Source organism: Scyliorhinus torazame, chromosome 20 (assembly GCF_047496885.1).
Source record: "Scyliorhinus torazame isolate Kashiwa2021f chromosome 20, sScyTor2.1, whole genome shotgun sequence".
Lineage (NCBI taxonomy): Eukaryota > Metazoa > Chordata > Chondrichthyes > Carcharhiniformes > Scyliorhinidae > Scyliorhinus > Scyliorhinus torazame.
The window spans coordinates 21,624,814-21,648,035 of NC_092726.1; the positions used below are offsets into that span (position 1 = coordinate 21,624,814).

Genomic DNA, 23,222 nt, shown 5'->3' on the forward strand with positions numbered 1-23,222 from the left:
AGATCCTGCTTCCCGGAAGGGGGGAGAATGTGGGGTCGGATTTGTAGCTGGCAGAGGCTGAGGGAAAAACGTTTTGCTTTGTGTTTGTCGTTTATTTCCAGGTCCTACTCTCCCGCCGTACACCGCATGTCATTTGCTGCACCAGAGCTCATTACTGCGAAGGACCAGGCCGCAATCCAGGCACAGCAGGTATGGCGCCAGTGTGGGTACGTTTGTCCAGCGTCCTTGGGCAACGGGCTCAGACTGCTGGGATAGGTAAACCCTCGCGTGTATCCTCCCCACCCGGATAGTCCCTCCCTCTCGAATTATATCTGTTCCCCCGTCAGGTTGACACTGAGACAAACCTTCCCCTGTGGTTGTTGAGCGGTAGACAGAGGCGCATGTTGGTACGCCGAATCCCAGAGCACTGACATGTGGGTTTGTGGTCGACACCGCTCCCTGACTGGGCCTTCATCTCAGTCATGTTTCCATGGGGGCTGTGTGACCCCAGGCCCTGTGTGACCCCCAGGCCCTGTGTGACCCCCAGGCCCTGTGTGACCCCCAGGCCCTGTGTGACCCCCCAGGCCCTGTGTGACCCCCAGGCCCTGTGTGACCCCCCAGGCCCTGTGTGACACCCCAGGCCCTGTGTGACCCCTAGGCCCTGTGTGACCCCTAGGCCCTGTGTGACCCCTAGGCCCTGTGTGACCCCCAGGCCCTGTGTGACCCCCAGGCCCTGTGTGACCCCCAGGCCCTGTGTGACCCCCCAGACCCTGTGTGACCCCCAGGCCCTGTGTGACCCCCAGGCCCTGTGTGACCCCTAGGCCCTGTGTGACCCCCAGGCCCTGTGTGACCCCCAGGCCCTGTGTGACCCCCAGGCCCTGTGTGACCCCCAGGCCCTGTGTGACCCCCAGGCCCTGTGTGACCCCCAGGCCCTGTGTGACCCCCCAGACCCTGTGTGACTCCCAGGCCCTGTGTGACTCCCAGGCCCTGTGTGACCCCCAGGCCCTGTGTGACCCCCAGGCAGGAGTGGAAAAAAGATTCGGGGCAAATAACTCGAGTCTTGGTGGCTGTTTATTGCACAGTATTGGTGCAAGTATGGATGGCACGGTGATTAGCACTGTTGCTTCATAGCTTCAGGGACCCGGGTTCAATCCAGGCCTTGGGCCCTGTCTGTGCGGAGTCTGCACGTTCTCCCCGTGTGTGCGTGGGTTTCCTCCGGCTGCTCCGGTTTCCTCCCACAGTCCAAAGATGTGCAGGTCAGGCGGATTGGCCGTGATAAATTGCCCCTAGTGTCCAATGGTTAGGTGGGGCCACGGGGATAGGGCGGGGGGAGTGGGCCATGGGGAGGGAGCTCTTTCAGAGGGTCGGTGCCGTGCAGACCTGATGGGCCGAGTAGCCTTCTGCACTGGAGTGAGGCTGTGATCTATGATTCCAAGACGTCTGGAGCTCAATGGGACCCAGATGGAGGAATAACCCAAGTTCCACGCGTAGAATTGACCGAGCTGACGCTCAGCTTTGTCCGGTTGTGTGAGGAATCGCCCGCAACGGCGCGACTGCGCCATTTCCAACTCGGGAAATGGTTGATCCGAAGCCCCGTGCGACCTGGCGCGGAGCGTCCCACCTCGCCTGGCATTCACTCCGGAGGCACATCGCCCCAGGAGATTGCCGCGCCCCTGCACCGACTCTGTGGGCCGTGTGGTGGACGGGACTGTCTGAATGACCTGTTGCCCGTCCCGGTTTTCCTAATGTCTCCTCCTTGTGTGCGCAGCAGCAGCAATATTCCATCTCCGTCTCCCGGGACATTGACGAAGATTCCTACACGCCCAGTAGCCCGGCCACAGAGACGTCCGACAACATCAGTCCGATCGCCAGTCCGATCCACACTGGGTAAGTGGGGGAGACGTGTTTGAGAGCTCGCCGTACGCTCCGCCATTGTATTTTTCCGGCCTTGTTAGAGAATAGCATTTTCGCCAGTCCGTGTCCTCTCCAGAATCTCTGGGGAAGTGAGGGCTGGAGGAAAACGGGTGTGGAATACCTCACAGAGCGTCTCTCTCATTTTATTTTCATCAGTGAAGCCACCATCCCAGCTCCTGAAAGGTTCGGCAGTACAGACTCCCTGGACGGTCCCAGTGACAACACTGCCCCCCCTGGGTAAGTGAGATTGGAGGGGAGGTGTGCAGGTTACCCTGTGCAGGCTCCATCTCTCACTCGTTCTCATTCCGTGTTGATAGTGTTTAAGGTGTTCTCAGCACCTGTGCTCTTGAGGTAAGCAAGGCCCGAGAGGAACGTCAACACTTTGTATCTCTCTCTCTCTCTCCCTCTCTCCTTTTCTGTTTTATTAGCCTGTCCACCAGCAGTCCAGCTGTGGAAACATCCCATAATATCACTCCTGCCGCGAACCCGATCCGGGGCGGGTAAGTGAGGCAAAAGCTGCAGGCGGCCAGACTGATCCTGCGTTTTTTATTCAAGAGCACTTTCCTCTCCTTGCAACTTCACTCTCTCTCTCTCTCTCTCTCTCTCTCCGCCTCTCCAACCTCCAGCTGTGAGTTTTATTATGCCCTGTCGGCAATGCTGAGATTATATCACCTCAGTCCAGATTCCAACACTGCAACACGCAGGGCACACTGGGAGCAGGGCCTGGGGGTCACAGGCCACACTGGGAGCAGGGCCCGGGGTCACAGGGCACACTGGGAGCAGGGCCTGGGGGTCACAGGGTACACTGGGAGCAGGGCCTGGGGGTCACAGGGCACACTGGGAGCAGGGCCTGGGGGTCACAGGGCACACTGGGAGCACGGCCCGGGGTCACAGGGCACACTGGCAGCAGGGACTGGGGGTCACAGGGCACACTGGGAGCAGGGCCCGGGGTCACAGGGCACACTGGGAGCAGGGCCTGGGGGTCACAGGGCACACTGGGAGCAGGATCTGGGGGTCACAGGGCACACTGGGAGCAGGGCCTGGGGGTCACAGGGCACACTGGGAGCAGGGCCTGGGGGTCACAGGGCACACTGGGAGCAGGGCCTGGGGGTCACAGGGCACACTGGGAGCAGGGCCTGGGGGTCACAGGACACATTGTGAGCAGGGCCTGGGGTCAGAGGGCACACTGTGAGCAGGGCCAGGGGTCACAGGGCACACTGTGAGCAGGGCCTGGGGGTCACAGGGCACACTGGGAGCAGGGCCTGGGGGTCACAGGGCACACTGGGAGCAGGGCCTGGGGGTCACAGGGCACACTGGGAGCAGGGCCTGGGGTCAGAGGGCACACTGGGAGCAGGGCCAGGGGGTCACCGGGCACACTGGGAGCAGGGCCTGGGGTCAGAGGGCACACTGGGAGCAGGGCCTTGGGGTCACAGGGCACACTGGGAGCAGGGCCTGGGGGTCACAGGGCACACTGGGAGCAGGGCCTGGGGTCAGAGGGCACACTGGGAGCAGGGCCTGGGGGTCACGGGGCACACTGTGAGCACGGTCTGGGGTCACAGGGCACACTGGGAGCAGGGCCAGGGGGTCACAGGGCACACTGGAGGCAGGGCCTGTGGTCAGAGGGCACACTGTGAGCAGGGCCAGGGGGTCACCGGGCACACTGGGAGCAGGACCTGGGGTCAGAGGGCACACTGGGAGCAGGGCCTGGGGGTCACAGGGCACACTGGGAGCAGGGCCTGGGGGTCACAGGGCACACTGGGAGCAGGGCCTGGGGTCAGAGGGCACACTGGGAGCAGGGCCTGGGGGTCACAGGGCACACTGGGAGCACGGTCTGGGGTCACAGGGCACACTGGGAGCAGGGCTTGGGGGTCACAGAGCACACTGGGAGCAGGGTCTGGGGGTCACAGGGCACTCTGGGAGCAGGGCCTGGGGGTCACAGGGCACACTGGGAGCAGGGCCTGGGGGTCACAGGGCACACTGGGAGCAGGGCCTGGGGGTCACAGGGCACACTGTGAGCAGGGCCAGGGGGTCACAGGGTACACTGTGAGTAGGGCCTGGGGGTCACAGGCCACACTGGGAGCAGGGCCTGGGGGTCACAGGGCACACTGGGAGCAGGGCCTGGGGTCAGAGGGCACACTGGGAGCAGGGCCTGGGGGTCACAGGGCACACTGGGAGCACGGTCTGGGGTCACAGGGCACACTGGGAGCAGGGCTTGGGGGTCACAGAGCACACTGGGAGCAGGGTCTGGGGGTCACAGGGCACACTGGGAGCAGGGCCTGGGGGTCACAGAGCACACTGGGAGCAGGGTCTGGGGGTCACAGGGCACACTGGGAGCAGGGCCTGGGGTCAGAGGGCACACTGTGAGCAGGGCCAGGGGGTCACCGGGCACACTGGGAGCAGGGCCTGGGGTCAGAGGGCACACTGGGAGCAGGGCCTGGGGGTCACAGGGCACACTGGGAGCAGGGCCTGGGGGTCACAGGGCACACTGGGAGCAGGGCCTGGGGTCAGAGGGCACACTGGGAGCAGGGCCTGGGGGTCACAGGGCACACTGGGAGCACGGTCTGGGGTCACAGGGCACACTGGGAGCAGGGCTTGGGGGTCACAGAGCACACTGGGAGCAGGGTCTGGGGGTCACAGGGCACACTGGGAGCAGGGCCTGGGGGTCACAGGGCACACTGGGAGCAGGGCCAGGGGGTCACAGGGTACACTGGGAGCAGGGCCTGGGGGTCACAGGCCACACTGGGAGCAGGGCCTAGGGGTCACAGGGCACACTGGGAGCAGGGCCTGGGGTCAGAGGGCACACTGGGAGCAGGGCCTGGGGGTCACAGGGCACACTGGGAGCACGGTCTGGGGTCACAGGGCACACTGGGAGCAGGGCTTGGGCGTCACAGAGCACACTGGGAGCAGGGTCTGGGGGTCACAGGGCACACTGGGAGCAGGGCCTGGGGGTCACAGAGCACACTGGGAGCAGGGTCTGGGGGTCACAGGGCACACTGGGAGCAGGGCCTGGGGTCAGAGGGCACACTGTGAGCAGGGCCAGGGGGTCACCGGGCACACTGGGAGCAGGGCCTGGGGTCAGAGGGCACACTGGGAGCAGGGCCTGGGGGTCACAGGGCACACTGGGAGCAGGGCCTGGGGGTCACAGGGCACACTGGGAGCAGGGCCTGGGGTCAGAGGGCACACTGGGAGCAGGGCCTGGGGGTCACAGGGCACACTGGGAGCACGGTCTGGGGTCACAGGGCACACTGGGAGCAGGGCTTGGGGGTCACAGAGCACACTGGGAGCAGGGTCTGGGGGTCACAGGGCACACTGGGAGCAGGGCCTGGGGGTCACAGGGCACACTGGGAGCAGGGCCTGGGGGTCACAGGACACACTGGGAGCAGGGCCTGGGGGTCACAGGGCACACTGTGAGCAGGGCCAGGGGGTCACAGGGTACACTGTGAGTAGGGCCTGGGGGTCACAGGCCACACTGGGAGCAGGGCCTGGGGGTCACAGGGCACACTGGGAGCAGGGCCTGGGGTCAGAGGGCACACTGGGAGCAGGGCCTGGGGGTCACAGGGCACACTGGGAGCACGGTCTGGGGTCACAGGGCACACTGGGAGCAGGGCTTGGGCGTCACAGAGCACACTGGGAGCAGGGTCTGGGGGTCACAGGGCACACTGGGAGCAGGGCCTGGGGTCACAGAGCACACTGGGAGCAGGGTCTGGGGGTCACAGGGCACACTGGGAGCAGGGCCTGGGGGTCACAGGGTACACTGTGAGTAGGGCCTGGGGGTCACAGGCCACACTGGGAGCAGGGCCTGGGGGTCACAGGGTACACAGGGAGCAGGGTCTGGGGGTCACCGGGCACACTGGGAGCAGGGCCTGGGGGTCACAGGACACACTGGGAGCAGGGCCTGGGGGTCACAGGGCACACTGTGAGCAGGGCCAGGGGGTCACAGGGTACACTGTGAGTAGGGCCTGGGGGTCACAGGCCACACTGGGAGCAGGGCCTGGGGGTCACAGGGCACACTGGGAGCAGGGCCTGGGGTCAGAGGGCACACTGGGAGCAGGGCCTGGGGGTCACAGGGCACACTGGGAGCACGGTCTGGGGTCACAGGGCACACTGGGAGCAGGGCTTGGGCGTCACAGAGCACACTGTGAGCAGGGCCAGGGGGTCACAGGGTACACTGTGAGTAGGGCCTGGGGGTCACAGGCCACACTGGGAGCAGGGCCTGGGGGTCACAGGGCACACTGGGAGCAGGGCCTGGGGTCAGAGGGCACACTGGGAGCAGGGCCTGGGGGTCACAGGGCACACTGGGAGCACGGTCTGGGGTCACAGGGCACACTGGGAGCAGGGCTTGGGCGTCACAGAGCACACTGGGAGCAGGGTCTGGGGGTCACAGGGCACACTGGGAGCAGGGCCTGGGGGTCACAGAGCACACTGGGAGCAGGGTCTGGGGGTCACAGGGCACACTGGGAGCAGGGCCTGGGGGTCACAGGGTACACTGTGAGTAGGGCCTGGGGGTCACAGGCCACACTGGGAGCAGGGCCTGGGGGTCACAGGGTACACAGGGAGCAGGGTCTGGGGGTCACCGGGCACACTGGGAGCAGGGCCTGGGGGTCACAGGGTACACTGTGAGTAGGGCCTGGGGGTCACAGGCCACACTTGGAGCAGGGCCTGGGGGTCACGGGGCACACTGGGAGCAGGGTCTGGGGGTCACCGGTCACACTGGGAGCAGGGCCTGGGGGTCACAGGCCACACTGGGAGCAGGGCCTGGGGGTCACAGGGTACACAGGGAGCAGGGTCTGGGGGTCACCGGGCACACTGGGAGCAGGGCCTGGGGGTCACAGGGTACACTGTGAGTAGGGCCTGGGGGTCACAGGCCACACTTGGAGCAGGGCCTGGGGGTCACGGGGCACACTGGGAGCAGGGTCTGGGGGTCACCGGTCACACTGGGAGCAGGGCCTGGGGGTCACAGGGTACACTGTGAGTAGGGCCTGGGGGTCACAGGCCACACTTGGAGCAGGGCCTGGGGGTCACGGGGCACACTGGGAGCAGGGTCTGGGGGTCACCGGTCACACTGGGAGCAGGGCCTGGGGGTCACAGGGTACACTGTGAGTAGGGCCTGGGGGTCACAGGCCACACTTGGAGCAGGGCCTGGGGGTCACTGGGCACACTGGGAGCAGGGCCTGGGGGTCACAGGCCACACTTGGAGCAGGGCCTGGGGGTCACAGGCCACACTGGGAGCAGGGCCTGGGGGTCACAGGCCACACTGGGAGCAGGGCCTGGGGGTCACAGGGTACACTGGGAGCAGGGTCTAGGGTCACAGGGCACACTGGGGGCAGGGCCTGGGGGTCACAGGGCACACTGGGAGCAGGGCCTCGGGGTCACAGGGCACACTGGGAGCAGGGCCTGGGGGTCACAGGGCACACTGGGAGCAGGGCCTGGGGGTCACAGGGCAGATTAGAATATAGGTCATCATGGGACCGAGTACAAATACAGAGGCTGAGGTGAAAGTCCACTTGGGGAGCAGGTGCCAAGGTCATGGGAGGTGTTTCAATGGTCGCTGGAGATGCAATTTTGAACGATTAACTGAAATTGTGATGCAGGAACAGCTGTCAGTGTTTTGATTATTAAACAACCAACCCAGTTGTTCGTTGTCAAACCATGAGGAGAAGTTGGCTAGACTAGGCCTTGTGTTCATTTGGGTATAAATGATTCAGGGGGAATCTGATATAAATGTACAGAAGGTTGAAGGGTCGAGAGAAAGTACTTGCTCCGGTGGGCCAAGTCCCGGACAAGGGGCACATTTAGAAATTCCCGCTGGTTCTCTCCGAGGTGCGTTGTCGAGGATCATGGAAAACTGGATTCCCCTTTGCTCCGATCGATGGATTCTGGCTCTGTGAAGGCTCAGGAAAGAGGGGAGAGTTCAAATGCAGGTCAACCATGAGTTAATACCAGAACAGAAAGAGGATCTGAATGGTCCCCTCCTGTTCCGAAAGAGGGGGAGAGGGCGAGAGGGACGCACACAGATTTCCACTGGTGGCTTTTGCCTGGGCTGCCATCGACCACAATCACTCTCCCTCCATCGGGAAAGACTGTTCGCCTCTTGCCGCCCTCCACGTGTGCAGGAGCTCGCATTGTGAAACCGCGCAGCGCATATTGGCTCCCAAGCATAAAAGACCCTTGCACTCCACCCTGACCCAGTGTTAGAGGGATTCGGCGCAGACGAGTGCTGTCGTTATCTGGTCTGTCCAGGCAGAGACTGGGAGGGTAAACTTGGGCCCACCGTCCGGGATTAGAAAACCTCGCCAGAATTTAATGAACGTGTTTCGACACTTAGACAAGATTGACCAGGATACAGAAGCAGTATTGTGTCCAATTGGGAGTGAATTACAGCGACTGGGCGGTAGGCGACGCACACATTAGTGACTGGGGTGAATTAATTTCTTTGTGTTTGGCATGTAGCAATGTCTTATCGCTACGCACTCAATGAGGTAGCAGCTCATTAAAGAGATGGTAAGTTTGCAAAACTGCAATGCAAATGCTGATAAATGTTCCAAATGGCCAATGCTTGCAGTATCTCGATCTCTCCGCTTTCTCTAACCTCTTCCCTCATGTACTGCCACTGACAACCTGTCGCGCTGTCTACAAAATGATCGCAAAAGCTTTAAATCGCCCGTGTGATCTTTAGTCAAGAGCACGGCAGCTTGGTGACTCCCTCTTGTGACTGTGAGAAGAATTGTAGGCAGTGTGGGTTTCGTCGCGTCCCCTCTGAATTCTATGACCGAGCCGGTATGGGTGGAGGGCGAGGTTGGGGCCCTGGGTATTGTCCTTCAGAAGGATTTCTCTTTCGTAGCTGCGCCACGTTGAGGCCAGCGCTGGGAGAACAGACTGCGGCCTGTACGCTGATACTGCCCAAGGCCCAACCATCTTCAGCTGCTCCAGGTAAAACCGTATAAATACTGAGCCGACCCGAACAGGTCAGAGGCTGGGAGACCTCCCGACTTTGGGCAGGACGGCGGCACAGTGGTTAGCACTGCTGCCTCACAACGCCAGGGTCCCGGGGGTTCGATTCCCGGCTTGGGTCACTGTCTGTGCGGAGTCTGCACGTTCTCCCCCGTGTCCGCGTGGGTTTCCTCCGGGTGCTCCGGTTTCCTCCCACAGTCCAGGTTAGGTGGATTGGCCGTGCTGATATTGCCCATGAAGTTTGGTGTGGTTACGGGGATAGCAGCGGGGGTTTGGGCCTAGGTCGGGTGCTCTATCGGAGCAAGGGCCGGTGCAGACTCGATGGGCCGAATGGCCGCCTTCTGCACCGCAGGGATTCTATGCCTGTCCACCATCTACAAGGACACAAGTCAGGAGTGTGATGGAATACTCCCCACTTGCCTGGATGAGTGCAGCTCCCAACAACACTCAAGAAGCTCGACACCATCCAGGACAAAGCAGCCCCGCGTGAATCTGGCTCACCCTGTCCAATAAGGGGGAATAATCCGACCTTTCAACACCGAGATCGACACATATAGAGAACCGGGCGACATGGGCGAAGGCTGGGATGGAAGGAATTGTGATACTGACCAGCCACGGGCGAGGGAAGGTAGTCCGTTTTGACGCAGGTCACCATCTCCCCCTCTCCCTCTCCTTGGCAGGTTTCTGGTGAGCTTCATGGTGGACGCGCGGGGCGGTTCCATGCGAGGAAGCCGGCACAACGGCATGAGAGTGATCATCCCGCCACGGACGTGCAACGCGCCCACGCGCATCACCTGCCGGCTGGTCAAATCCCAGAAATTGGTTAGTCCGCCCCCGCTCGTAGAAGGAGAGGGATTGGGAAGCAGAGTGATCGCACTGGGACCAGCGGGAACACAATTCCTGGGGTGAGTACCTGTGTGTAATATTGAGGGAGCGGGATTGGGAAGCAGCGGGAACACACTGGGACCAGCGGGAACACAATTCCTGGGGTGAGTACCTGTGTCTAATATTGAGGGAGAGGGATTCGGAAGCAGCGGGAACACACTGGGACTAGCGGGAACACAATTCCTGGGATAATATTGAGGGAGAGGGTTTGGGAAGCAGCGGGAGCGCACTGGGACCAGCGGGAACACAATATTTGGGATAATATTGAATGAGAGGGATTTGGAAGCAGCAGGAACACGCTGGGACCAGCGGGAACACAATTCCTGGGATAATATTGAGGGAGAGGGATTGGGAAGCAGCGGGAACACACTGGAAGAGGTTGAATCACAGTTCCTGGGATAATATTGAGGGAGAGGGATTGGGAAGCAGCGGGAACACACTGGAAGCAGCGGGAACACAATTCCTGGGTAAATATTGAATGAGAGGGATTAGGAAGCAGTGGGAACACAGTGGGAGCAGCGGGAACACAATTCCTGGGATAATATTGAAGGAGAGGCATTAGGAAGCACTGGGAACACACTGGAAGCAGCGGGAAAACAGTTCCTGGGTAAATATTGAATGAGAGGGATTGGGAAGCAGTGGGAACACACTGGAAGCAGCGGGAACACGATTCCTGGGTAAATATTGAATGAGAGGGATTAGGAAGCAGTGGGAACACAGTGGGAGCAGCGGGAACACAATTCCTGGGATAATATTGAAGGAGAGGCATTAGGAAGCACTGGGAACACACTGGAAGCAGCGGGAAAACAGTTCCTGGGTAAATATTGAATGAGAGGGATTGGGAAGCAGCAGGAACACAGTGGGAGCAGCGGGAACACAATTCCTGGGTAAATATTGAATGAGCGGGATTGGGAAGCAGCGGGAACACAGTGGGAGCAGCGGGAACACAATTCCTGGGATAATATCGAGGGAGAGGGATTGGGAAGCAGCGGGAACACACTGGGAAAGGTTGAAACACAGTTCCTGGGATAATATTGAGGGAGAGGGATTGGGAAGCAGCGGGATCACACTGGGACTAGCGGGAACACAATTCCTGGGGTAATATTGAGAGAGAGGGTTTGGGAAGCAGCGGGAGCGCACTGGGACCAGCGGGAACACAATTCCTGGGATAATATTGAGGGAGAGGGATTGGGAAGCAGCGGGAACACACTGGAAGAGGTTGAATCACAGTTCCTGGGATAATATTGAGGGAGAGGGATTGGGAAGCAGCGGGAACACACTGGAAGCAGCGGGAACACAATTCCTGGGATAATAGTGAATGAGAGGGATTAGGAAGCAGTGGGAACACAGTGGGAGCAGCGGGAACACAATTCCTGGGTAAATATTGAATGAGAGGGATTGGGAAGCAGCGGGAACACAGTGGGAGCAGCGGGAACACGATTCCTGGGTAAATATTGAGGGAGAGGCATTAGGAAGCAGCGGGAACACACTGGAAGCAGCGGGAAAACAGTTCCTGGGATAATATTGAAGGAGAGGGATTAGGAAGCAGCGGGAACACACTGGGAGAGGTTGAAACACAGTTCCTGGGATAATATTGAGGGAGAGGGATTGGGACGCAGCGGGAACACACTGGGAGAGGTTGAAACACAGTTCCTGGGATAATATTGAGGGAGAGGGATTGGGAAGCAGTGGGAACACACTGGGAGAGGTTGAAACACAGTTCCTGGGATAATATTGAGGGAGAGGGATTGGGAAGCAGCGGGAACACACTGGAAGAGGTTGAATCACAGTTCCTGGGATAATATTGAGGGAGAGGCATTGGGAAGCAGCGGGAACACACTGGGAGAGGTTGAATCACAGTTCCTGGGATAATATTGAGGGAGAGGGATTGGGAAGCAGTGGGAACACACTGGAAGAGGTTGAATCACAATTCCTGGGATAATATTGAGGGAGAGGGATTGGGAAGCAGCGGGAACACACTGGAAGCAGCGGGACACAATTCCTGGGTAAATATTGAATGAGCGGGATTGGGAAGCAGTGGGAACACACTGGGAAAGGTTAAAACACAGTTCCTGGGTAAATATTGAATGAGAGGGATTAGGAAGCAGCGGGAACACAGTGGGAGCAGCGGGAACACAATTCCTGGGATAATATTGAGGGAGAGGGATTGGGAAGCAGCGGGAACACACTGGGAGAGGTTGAAACACAGTTCCTGGGATAATATTGAGGGAGAGGGATTGGGAAGCAGCGGGAACACACTGGGAGAGGTTGAAACACAGTTCCTGGGATAATATTGAGGGAGAGGGATTGGGAAGCAGCGGGAACACAGTGGGAGAGGTTGAAACACAGTTCCTGGGATAATATTGAGGGAGAGGGATTGGGAAGCAGCGGGAACACACTGGGAGAGGTTGAAACACAGTTCCTGGGATAATATTGAGGGAGAGGGATTGGGAAGCAGCGGGAACACAGTGGGAGCAGCGGGAACACAATTCCTGGGATAATATTGAGGGAGAGGGATTGGGAAGCAGCGGGAACACACTGGGAGAGGTTGAAACACAGTTCCTGGGATAATATTGAGGGAGAGGGATTGGGAAGCAGCGGGAACACACTGGGAGAGGTTGAAACACAGTTCCTGGGATAATATTGAGGGAGAGGGATTGGGAAGCAGCGGGAACACAGTGGGAGAGGTTGAAACACAGTTCCTGGGATAATATTGAGGGAGAGGGATTGGGAAGCAGCGGGAACACACTGGGAGAGGTTGAAACACAGTTCCTGGGATAATATCGAGGGAGAGGGATTAGGAAGCAGCGGGAACACACTGGGAGAGGTTGAAACACAGTTCCTGGGATAATATTGAGGGAGAGGGATTGGGAAGCAGCGGGAACACACTGGGAGAGGTTGAAACACAGTTCCTGGGATAATATTGAGGGAGAGGGATTGGGAAGCAGCGGGAGCGCACTGGGAGAGGTTGAAACACAGTTCCTGGGATAATATTGAGGGAGAGGGATTGGGAAGCAGCGGGAACACACTGGGAGAGGTTGAAACACAGTTCCTGGGATAATATTGGGGGAGAGGGATTGGGAAGCAGCGGGAGCGCACTGGGACCAGCGGGAACACAATATTTGGGATAATATTGAATGAGAGGGATTTGGAAGCAGCAGGAACACACTGGGACCAGCGGGAACACAATTCCTGGGATAATATTGAGGGAGAGGGATTGGGAAGCAGCGGGAACACACTGGAAGAGGTTGAATCACAGTTCCTGGGATAATATTGAGGGAGAGGGATTGGGAAGCAGCGGGAACACACTGGAAGCAGCGGGAACACAATTCCTGGGATAATATTGAGGGAGAGGGATTACGAAGCAGTGGGAACACACTGGAAGCAGCGGGAACACAATTCCTGGGTAAATATTGAATGAGCGGGATTGGGAAGCAGTGGGAACACAGTGGGAGCAGCGGGAACACAATTCCTGGGTAAATATTGAATGAGAGGGATTGGGAAGCAGTGGGAACACAGTGGGAGCAGCGGGAACACAATGCCTGGGATAATATTGAATGAGAGGGATTGGGAAGCAGTGGGAACACAGTGGGAGCAGCGGGAACACAATTCCTGGGATAATATTGAATGAGAGGGATTAGGAAGCAGTGGGAACACACTGGAAGCAGCGGGAACACAATTCCTGGGATAATATTGAATGAGCGGGATTGGGAAGCAGTGGGAACACAGTGGAAGCAGCGGGAAAACAATTCCTGGGTAAATATTGAATGAGCGGGATTGGGAAGCAGTGGGAACACAATGGGAGCAGCGGGAACACAATTCCTGGGTAAATATTGAATGAGCGGTATTGGGAAGCACTGGGAACACAGTGGAAGCAGCGGGAACACAATTCCTGGGTAAATATTGAATGAGCGGGATTGGGAAGCAGTGGGAACACAATGGGAGCAGCGGGAACACAATTCCTGGGTAAATATTGAATGAGCGGGATTGGGAAGCAGCGGGAACACACTGGGAAAGGTTGAAACACAGTTCCTGGGTAAATATTGAATGAGAGGGATTAGGAAGCAGCGGGAACACAGTGGGAGCAGCGGGAACACAATTCCTGGGATAATATTGAGGGAGAGGGATTGGGAAGCAGCGGGAACACACTGGGAGAGGTTGAAACACAGTTCCTGGGATAATATTGAGGGAGAGGGATTGGGAAGCAGCGGGAACACACTGGGAGAGGTTGAAACACAGTTCCTGGGATAATATTGAGGGAGAGGGATTGGGAAGCAGCGGGAACACAGTGGGAGAGGTTGAAACACAGTTCCTGGGATAATATTGAGGGAGAGGGATTGGGAAGCAGCGGGAACACACTGGGAGAGGTTGAAACACAGTTCCTGGGATAATATCGAGGGAGAGGGATTAGGAAGCAGCGGGAACACACTGGGAGAGGTTGAAACACAGTTCCTGGGATAATATTGAGGGAGAGGGATTGGGAAGCAGCGGGAACACACTGGGAGAGGTTGAAACACAGTTCCTGGGATAATATTGAGGGAGAGGGATTGGGAAGCAGCGGGAGCGCACTGGGAGAGGTTGAACCACAGTTCCTGGGATAATATTGAGGGAGAGGGATTGGGAAGCAGCGGGAACACACTGGGAGAGGTTGAAACACAGTTCCTGGGATAATATTGAGGGAGAGGGATTGGGAAGCAGCGGGAGCGCACTGGGACCAGCGGGAACACAATATTTGGGATAATATTGAATGAGAGGGATTTGGAAGCAGCAGGAACACACTGGGACCAGCGGGAACACAATTCCTGGGATAATATTGAGGGAGAGGGATTGGGAAGCAGCGGGAACACACTGGAAGAGGTTGAATCACAGTTCCTGGGATAATATTGAGGGAGAGGGATTGGGAAGCAGCGGGAACACACTGGAAGCAGCGGGAACACAATTCCTGGGATAATATTGAGGGAGAGGGATTAGGAAGCAGTGGGAACACACTGGAAGCAGCGGGAACACAATTCCTGGGTAAATATTGAATGAGCGGGATTGGGAAGCAGTGGGAACACAGTGGGAGCAGCGGGAACACAATTCCTGGGTAAATATTGAATGAGAGGGATTGGGAAGCAGTGGGAACACAGTGGGAGCAGCGGGAACACAATTCCTGGGATAATATTGAATGAGAGGGATTGGGAAGCAGTGGGAACACAGTGGGAGCAGCGGGAACACAATTCCTGGGATAATATTGAATGAGAGGGATTAGGAAGCAGTGGGAACACACTGGAAGCAGCGGGAACACAATTCCTGGGATAATATTGAATGAGCTGGATTGGGAAGCAGTGGGAACACAGTGGAAGCAGCGGGAAAACAATTCCTGGGTAAATATTGAATGAGCGGGATTGGGAAGCAGTGGGAACACAGTGGAAGCAGCGGGAACACAATTCCTGGGTGAATATTGAATGAGCGGGATTGGGAAGCAGTGGGAACACAATGGGAGCAGCGGGAACACAATTCCTGGGTAAATATTGAATGAGCGGGATTGGGAAGCAGTGGGAACACAGTGGAAGCAGCGGGAACACAATTCCTGGGTAAATATTGAATGAGCGGGATTGGGAAGCAGCGGGAACACACTGGAAGCAGCGGGATCACAATTCCTGGGTAAATATTGAATGAGCGGGATTGGGAAGCAGTGGGAACACACTGGAAGCAGCGGGAACACAATTCCTGGGTAAATATTGAATGAGCGGGATTGGGAAGCAGCGGGAACACACTGGAAGCGGCGGGAACACAATTCCTGGGTAAATATTGAATGAGCGGGATTGGAAAGCAGTGGGAACACACTGGGAAAGGTTGAAACACAATTCCTGGGTAAATATTGAATGAGAGGGATTAGGAAGCAGCGGGAACACAGTGGGAGCAGCGGGAACACAATTCCTGGGATAATATTGAGGGAGAGGGATTGGGAAGCAGCGGGAACAGACTGGGAGAGGTTGAAACACAGTTCCTGGGATAATATTGAGGGAGAGGGATTGGGAAGCAGCGGGAACACACTGGGAGAGGTTGAAACACAGTTCCTGGGATAATATTGAGGGAGAGGGATTGGGAAGCAGCGGGAACACACTGGGAGAGGTTGAAACACAGTTCCTGGGATAATATTGAGGGAGAGGGATTAGGAAGCAGTGGGAACACACTGGAAGCAGCGGGAACACAATTCCTGGGATAATATTGAATGAGCGGGATTGGGAAGCAGTGGGAACACAGTGGAAGCAGCGGGAAAACAATTCCTGGGTAAATATTGAATGAGCGGGATTGGGAAGCAGTGGGAACACAATGGGAGCAGCGGGAACACAATTCCTGGGTAAATATTGAATGAGCGGGATTGGGAAGCAGTGGGAACACAGTGGAAGCAGCGGGAACACAATTCCTGGGTAAATATTGAATGAGCGGGATTGGGAAGCAGTGGGAACACAATGGGAGCAGCGGGAACACAATTCCTGGGTAAATATTGAATGAGCGGGATTGGGAAGCAGCGGGAACACACTGGGAAAGGTTGAAACACAGTTCCTGGGTAAATATTGAATGAGAGGGATTAGGAAGCAGCGGGAACACAGTGGGAGCAGCGGGAACACAATTCCTGGGATAATATTGAGGGAGAGGGATTGGGAAGCAGCGGGAACACACTGGGAGATGTTGAAACACAGTTCCTGGGATAATATTGAGGGAGAGGGATTGGGAAGCAGCGGGAACACACTGGGAGAGGTTGAAACACAGTTCCTGGGATAATATTGAGGGAGAGGGATTGGGAAGCAGCGGGAACACAGTGGGAGAGGTTGAAACACAGTTCCTGGGATAATATTGAGGGAGAGGGATTGGGAAGCAGCGGGAACACACTGGGAGAGGTTGAAACACAGTTCCTGGGATAATATCGAGGGAGAGGGATTAGGAAGCAGCGGGAACACACTGGGAGAGGTTGAAACACAGTTCCTGGGATAATATTGAGGGAGAGGGATTGGGAAGCAGCGGGAACACACTGGGAGAGGTTGAAACACAGTTCCTGGGATAATATTGAGGGAGAGGGATTGGGAAGCAGCGGGAGCGCACTGGGAGAGGTTGAAACACAGTTCCTGGGATAATATTGAGGGAGAGGGATTGGGAAGCAGCGGGAACACACTGGGAGAGGTTGAAACACAGTTCCTGGGATAATATTGAGGGAGAGGGATTGGGAAGCAGCGGGAGCGCACTGGGACCAGCGGGAACACAATATTTGGGATAATATTGAATGAGAGGGATTTGGAAGCAGCAGGAACACACTGGGACCAGCGGGAACACAATTCCTGGGATAATATTGAGGGAGAGGGATTGGGAAGCAGCGGGAACACACTGGAAGAGGTTGAATCACAGTTCCTGGGATAATATTGAGGGAGAGGGATTGGGAAGCAGCGGGAACACACTGGAAGCAGCGGGAACACAATTCCTGGGATAATATTGAGGGAGAGGGATTAGGAAGCAGTGGGAACACACTGGAAGCAGCGGGAACACAATTCCTGGGTAAATATTGAATGAGCGGGATTGGGAAGCAGTGGGAACACAGTGGGAGCAGCGGGAACACAATTCCTGGGTAAATATTGAATGAGAGGGATTGGGAAGCAGTGGGAACACAGTGGGCGCAGCGGGAACACAATTCCTGGGATAATATTGAATGAGAGGGATTGGGAAGCAGTGGGAACACAGTGGGAGCAGCGGGAACACAATTCCTGGGATAATATTGAATGAGAGGGATTAGGAAGCAGTGGGAACACACTGGAAGCAGCGGGAACACAATTCCTGGGATAATATTGAATGAGCGGGATTGGGAAGCAGTGGGAACACAGTGGAAGCAGCGGGAAAACAATTCCTGGGTAAATATTGAATGAGCGGGATTGGGAAGCAGTGGGAACACAGTGGAAGCAGCGGGAACACAATTCCTGGGTAAATATTGAATGAGCGGGATTGGGAAGCAGTGGGAACACAATGGGAGCAGCGGGAACACAATTCCTGGGTAAATATTGAATGAGCGGGATTGGGAAGCAGTGGGAACACAGTGGAAGCAGCGGGAACACAATTCCTGGGTAAATATTGAATGAGCGGGATTGGGAAGCAGCGGGAACACACTGGAAGCAGCGGGATCACAATTCCTGGGTAAATATTGAATGAGCGGGATTGGGAAGCAGTGGGAACACACTGGAAGCAGCGGGAACACAATTCCTGGGTAAATATTGAATGAGCGGGATTGGAAAGCAGTGGGAACACACTGGGAAAGGTTGAAACACAATTCCTGGGTAAATATTGAATGAGAGGGATTAGGAAGCAGCGGGAACACAGTGGGAGCAGCGCGAACACAATTCCTGGGATAATATTGAGGGAGAGGGATTGGGAAGCAGCGGGAACACACTGGGAGAGGTTGAAACACAGTTCCTGGGATAATATTGAGGGAGAGGGATTGGGAAGCAGCGGGAACACACTGGGAGAGGTTGAAACACAGTTCCTGGGATAATATTGAGGGAGAGGGATTGGGAAGCAGCGGGAACACACTGGGAGAGGTTGAAACACAGTTCCTGGGATAATATTGAGGGAGAGGGATTGGGAAGCAGCGAGAACACACTGGGAGAGGTTGAAACACAGTTCCTGGGATAATATTGAGGGAGAGGGATTGGGAAGCAGCGGGAACACACTGGGAGAGGTTGAAACACAGTTCCTGGGATAATATTGAGGGAGAGGGATTGGGAAGCAGCGGGAACACACTGGGAGAGGTTGAAACACAGTTCCTGGGATAATATTGAGGGAGAGGGATTGGGAAGCAGCGGGAACACACTGGGAGAGGTTGAAACACAGTTCCTGGGATAATATTGAGGGAGAGGGATTGGGAAGCAGCGGGAACACACTGGGAGAGGTTGAAACACAGTTCCTGGGATAATATTGAGGGAGAGGGATTGGGAAGCAGCGGGAACACACTGGGAGAGGTTGAAACACAGTTCCTGGGATAATATTGAGGGAGAGGGATTGGGAAGCAGCGGGAACACACTGGGAGAGGTTGAAACACAGTTCCTGGGATAATATTGAGGGAGAGGGATTGGGAAGCAGCGGGAACACACTGGGAGAGGTTGAAACACAGTTCCTGGGATAATATTGAGGGAGAGGGATTGGGAAGCAGCGGGAACACACTGGGAGAGGTTGAAACACAGTTCCTGGGATAATATTGAGTGAGAGGGATTGGGAAGCAGCGGGAACACACTGGGAGAGGTTGAAACACAGTTCCTGGGATAATATTGAGGGAGAGGGATTGGGAAGCAGCGGGAACACACTGGGAGAGGTTGAAACACAGTTCCTGGGATAATATTGAGGGAGAGGGATTGGGAAGCAGCGGGAACACACTGGGAGAGGTTGAAACACAGTTCCTGGGATAATATTGAGGGAGAGGGATTGGAAAGCAGCGGGAACACACTGGGAGAGGTTGAAACACAGTTCCTGGGATAATATTGAGGGAGAGGGATTGGGAAGCAGCGGGAACACACTGGGAGAGGTTGAAACACAGTTCCTGGGATAATATCGAGGGAGAGGGATTGGGAAGCAGCGGGAACACACTGGGAGAGGTTGAAACACAGTTCCTGGGATAATATTGAGGGAGAGGGATTGGGAAGCAGCGGGAACACACTGGGAGAGGTTGAATCACTGTTCCTGGGATAATATTGGAGAGGGAAGTGACAAACTCACCATGTGGGGTGGGCTTTTCCAAAGCTTGTGAAAATGTTCTCCCGATCCAAGATTGTTGGGTCATTCAAAGATAAATCTGAATTTAAATACTTCTCTTTATATTGCTTTGTTTCCGGACCACCTTTTTCTCTCTCTCCATTCTTTTGTCGTTTTTCTCGCATGGTATCCTTTTTCTCGCTCCCCCTTTCTCTCTCTCTATCTCTCTCTCCCTTTCTATTCCTTCTCTCCTCCCTCACGTTCTCCTCTTCTCCCTTGACTCTCTCTCTCTGTGCCCCTCTCTCTCTCTACCTTTCTATTCCTTCTCTCCTCTCTCACGTTCTATCCTTCCTCCTTGCCTCTCTGTCTCTCACTCTCACCCTTTCTATTCCTTCCCTCCTTTCTCACTTGCTGCTCTCTCTCTCTGTCTCCCTCTCCCTTTCTATTCCTTCTCTCCTCTCTCACGGTCTCTCCTTCTCCCTTGACTCTCTCTCTCTGCATCTCTCTTCCTTTCTATTCCTTCTCTCTCATGTTCTGTCTTTCTCCCTTGACTCTGTCTCTCTCTTTCTCGCCCTTTCTATTTCTTCTCTCCTCTCTCACGTTCTCTCCTTCGCCCTTGCCGCTCTCTCTCTCTGTCTCTCTCTCACCCTTTCTATTCCTTCTTTACTCTCTCACGTTATCTCCTTCTCCCTTGCTGCTGTCTCTCTCTGTCTCTCTCTCTCTCCCTTTCTATTCCTTCTCTCCTCTCTCACGTTCTCTCCTTCTCCCTTGCCGCTCTCTCTCTCTCTCGCTCTCTCCCTTTCTATTCCTTCTCTCCTCGCTCACGTTCTCTCCTTCTCCCTTGCCGCTCTCTCTCTCTGTCTCTCTCTCCCTTTCCATTCCTTCTGTCCTCTCTCACGTTCTCTCCTTCTCCCTTGCCGCTCTCTCTCTCTCTCTCTCTCTCTGTCTCCCTTTCTATTCCTTCTCTCCTCGCTCACGTTCTCTCCTTCTCCCTTGCCGCTCTCTCTCTCTGTCTCTCTCTCTCTCCCTTTCCATTCCTTCTGTCCTCTCTCACGTTCTCTCCTTCTCCCTTGCCGCTCTCTCTCTCTCTGTCTCCCTTTCTATTCCTTCTCTCCTCGCTCACGTTCTCTCCTTCTCCCTTGCCGCTCTCTCTCTCTGTCTCTCTCTCCCTTTCCATTCCTTCTGTCCTCTCTCACGTTCTCTCCTTCTCCCTTGCCGCTCTCTCTCTCTCTCTCTCTGTCTCCCTTTCTATTCCTTCTCTCCTCGCTCACGTTCTCTCCTTCTCCCTTGCCGCTCTCTCTCTCTCTGTCTCTCTCTCTCCCTTTCCATTCCTTCTGTCCTCTCTCACGTTCTCTCCTTCTCCCTTGCCGCTCTCTCTCTCTGTCTCTCTCTCCCTTTCCATTCCTTCTGTCCTCTCTCACGTTCTCTCCTTCTCCCTTGCCGCTCTCTCTCTCTCTCTCTCTCTGTCTCCCTTTCTATTCCTTCTCTCCTCGCTCACGTTCTCTCCTTCTCTCTTGCCGCTCTCTCTCTCTGTCTCTCTCTCTCTCTCTCCCTTTCCATTCCTTCTGTCCTCTCTCACGTTCTCTCCTTCTCCCTTGCCGCTCTCTCTCTCTCTGTCTCCCTTTCTATTCCTTCTCTCCTCGCTCACGTTCTCTCCTTCTCCCTTGCCGCTCTCTCTCTCTCTGTGTGTCTCTCTCTCTCTCTCTCCCTTTCCATTCCTTCTGTCCTCTCTCACGTTCTCTCCTTCTCCCTTGCCGCTCTCTCTCTCTCTGTCTCTCTCTCCCTCTCTCTCTCCCTTTCCATTCCTTCTGTCCTCTCTCACGTTCTCTCCTTCTCCCTTGTCCCTCTCTCTCTCTCTCCCCCACCCCCCCCCGCCCACCCTCCAGGCCGGTGATTGTGGAGATTCCACATTTTGCCTCGGTGGAACACACGGACCGGGAGATTGTGGTGCTGCGCAGCGAGAACGGATCGACGTGGAAAGATCACCGGAACCGTTACGGAGTGGAACAGCTGGAACCGCTGCTGAACGGAATGGACGAAGGTGCGGGGGCGGGGGGGGGGGGGGGTCGGGGAGGGGCGGGGGGGGAGCGTGGTCCTGTAAAGCTAGCCGGAGGTGATCGCAACGCAGTGATAGACTTACACTTCGTCGCGGCGGAGGCGCTAGTTGCAGTTGAGCTTTGGACAGTCACCCCTGACGATTGGTTGTGGCATTGGCATTCCAATCGCCTGGGGGGTAAAAAAACCCTCTTTCCCCCTTGCCGGGTTACAGCGTCGGAGATGTTTTGCAGCACGGAAACAGGCCCTTCGGCCCAGCTTGTCCGTGCCGCCCAGTTTCTATCCCGAAGCTAGTCCCACCTGCCCCCATTTGGCCCATATCTCTCGAGACCCGCCCTGCCCATGGAACTGTCTGCTTTGTAAAGGACAAAATTGTACCCGCCTCTCCCACTGCCTCTGGCTGCTCGTTCCAGATGCTCACCACCCTCTGAGTGAAATAATGTCCCCTCTGGTCTCTTTTGTCTCTCTCCCCTCTCACCTTTAACCTCTGCCCTCTAGTTCTGGACTCCTCTACCTTTGGGAAAAGATGTTGACGATCCACCTTACCTATGCTCCTCATTATTTTATAGACCTCTGTAAGTTCACCCCTAAGCCTCCTACACTCCCGGGAAAAAAGTCCCGGCCCATCCCAGCCTCTCCTTGTAACTCAGACCATCAAGTCCTGGTAGCATCCTCGTAAATCTCTTCTGCACTCTTTCTACTTTAACAATATCCTTCCAGTAACAGGGTGACCAGAACTGAACACAGTATTCCATGTGTGGTCTGACCAATGTCTTGTACAACTTCAACAGGACGTCCCAACTCCTGTATTCAACATTCTGACCAATAAAACCTCGCGCGCTGAATGCCTTCTTCACCACCCTGGCCACCTGCGACTCCACCTTCAAGGAGCTATGAACCTGTACCCCTAGATCTCTGTTCTGTAACTCTCCCCAACTCCCTACCATTATCTGAGTAGGTCCTGCCCTGATTCGATCTATCAAAATGCATCACCCCACATTTATCCAAATTAAACTCCACCTGCCATTCATCGGCCCACTTGGTTCAACAACCAGCCCTTTGTTTTGTCCGCACGATCCCGGCATGCATTCTGGTGACGGAACGTGGTGGAGGAAACCGGTTTCGCTGTTCAGCCTTCACTGATACGTGGATTCAGTTTTGATTGAAAGCCCGTCTCGGCCCCCAGGCTGGTGGGCGTTGGAGACGGCCACCGCTTCCCGCTCGTCTGGCTCTTACCTCAGATTCCACTCGGGGGTCACAGGAAACGCCTGATTTTATCTCCCATTGCTGGCTTCCCCATCAGGTGCAGTGGGGGTCATGTGTTGTCCCAACGGAGCGACCTGTTGAATGGCTTGACAGAGCAGAGCAGAATGAATGAAAATCGCTTATTGTCACAAGTAGGCTTCAAATGAAGTTACTGTGAAAAGCCCCTAGTCGCCACATTCCGGAGGCTGGTATCGCAAGACGCCGCCCCGACGCCGGTCCACCGATCCCCCGGAGAGAAGTGAATCGGGGTGCTCTTTCCAGGGGCCGGTGCAGACTTGATGGGCCGAATGGCCTCCTTCTGCACTGTAAATTCTATGAGATGGGTTTTTCCGACAATCGGCAATGGTTGCATGGTCATCATTACTGGGATTAGTGCCAATTCCAGATTTTATTCATCAAGTTTCAATTCCACCAGCTACCTTGGCGGGATTTGAATCCCGGGATGACTCATCCAGTGA

The 23,222-nt window shown here is 56.1% G+C and overlaps 1 protein-coding gene across 1 annotated transcript in view; it reads left to right on the forward strand.

The window, feature by feature from the left end:
• Positions 1-23,222, forward strand: part of LOC140396945 (ankyrin-1-like) — a 660,380-nt gene that overhangs the window by 533,102 nt on the left and 104,056 nt on the right. The window contains exons 25-30 of the mRNA XM_072485893.1: positions 102-189; positions 1,748-1,866; positions 2,050-2,130; positions 2,322-2,393; positions 9,525-9,749; positions 21,330-21,484. Of these exons, the coding sequence (XP_072341994.1) occupies positions 102-189; positions 1,748-1,866; positions 2,050-2,130; positions 2,322-2,393; positions 9,525-9,749; positions 21,330-21,484 (740 nt within the window). The remainder of the gene's footprint in view (positions 1-101; positions 190-1,747; positions 1,867-2,049; positions 2,131-2,321; positions 2,394-9,524; positions 9,750-21,329; positions 21,485-23,222) is intronic.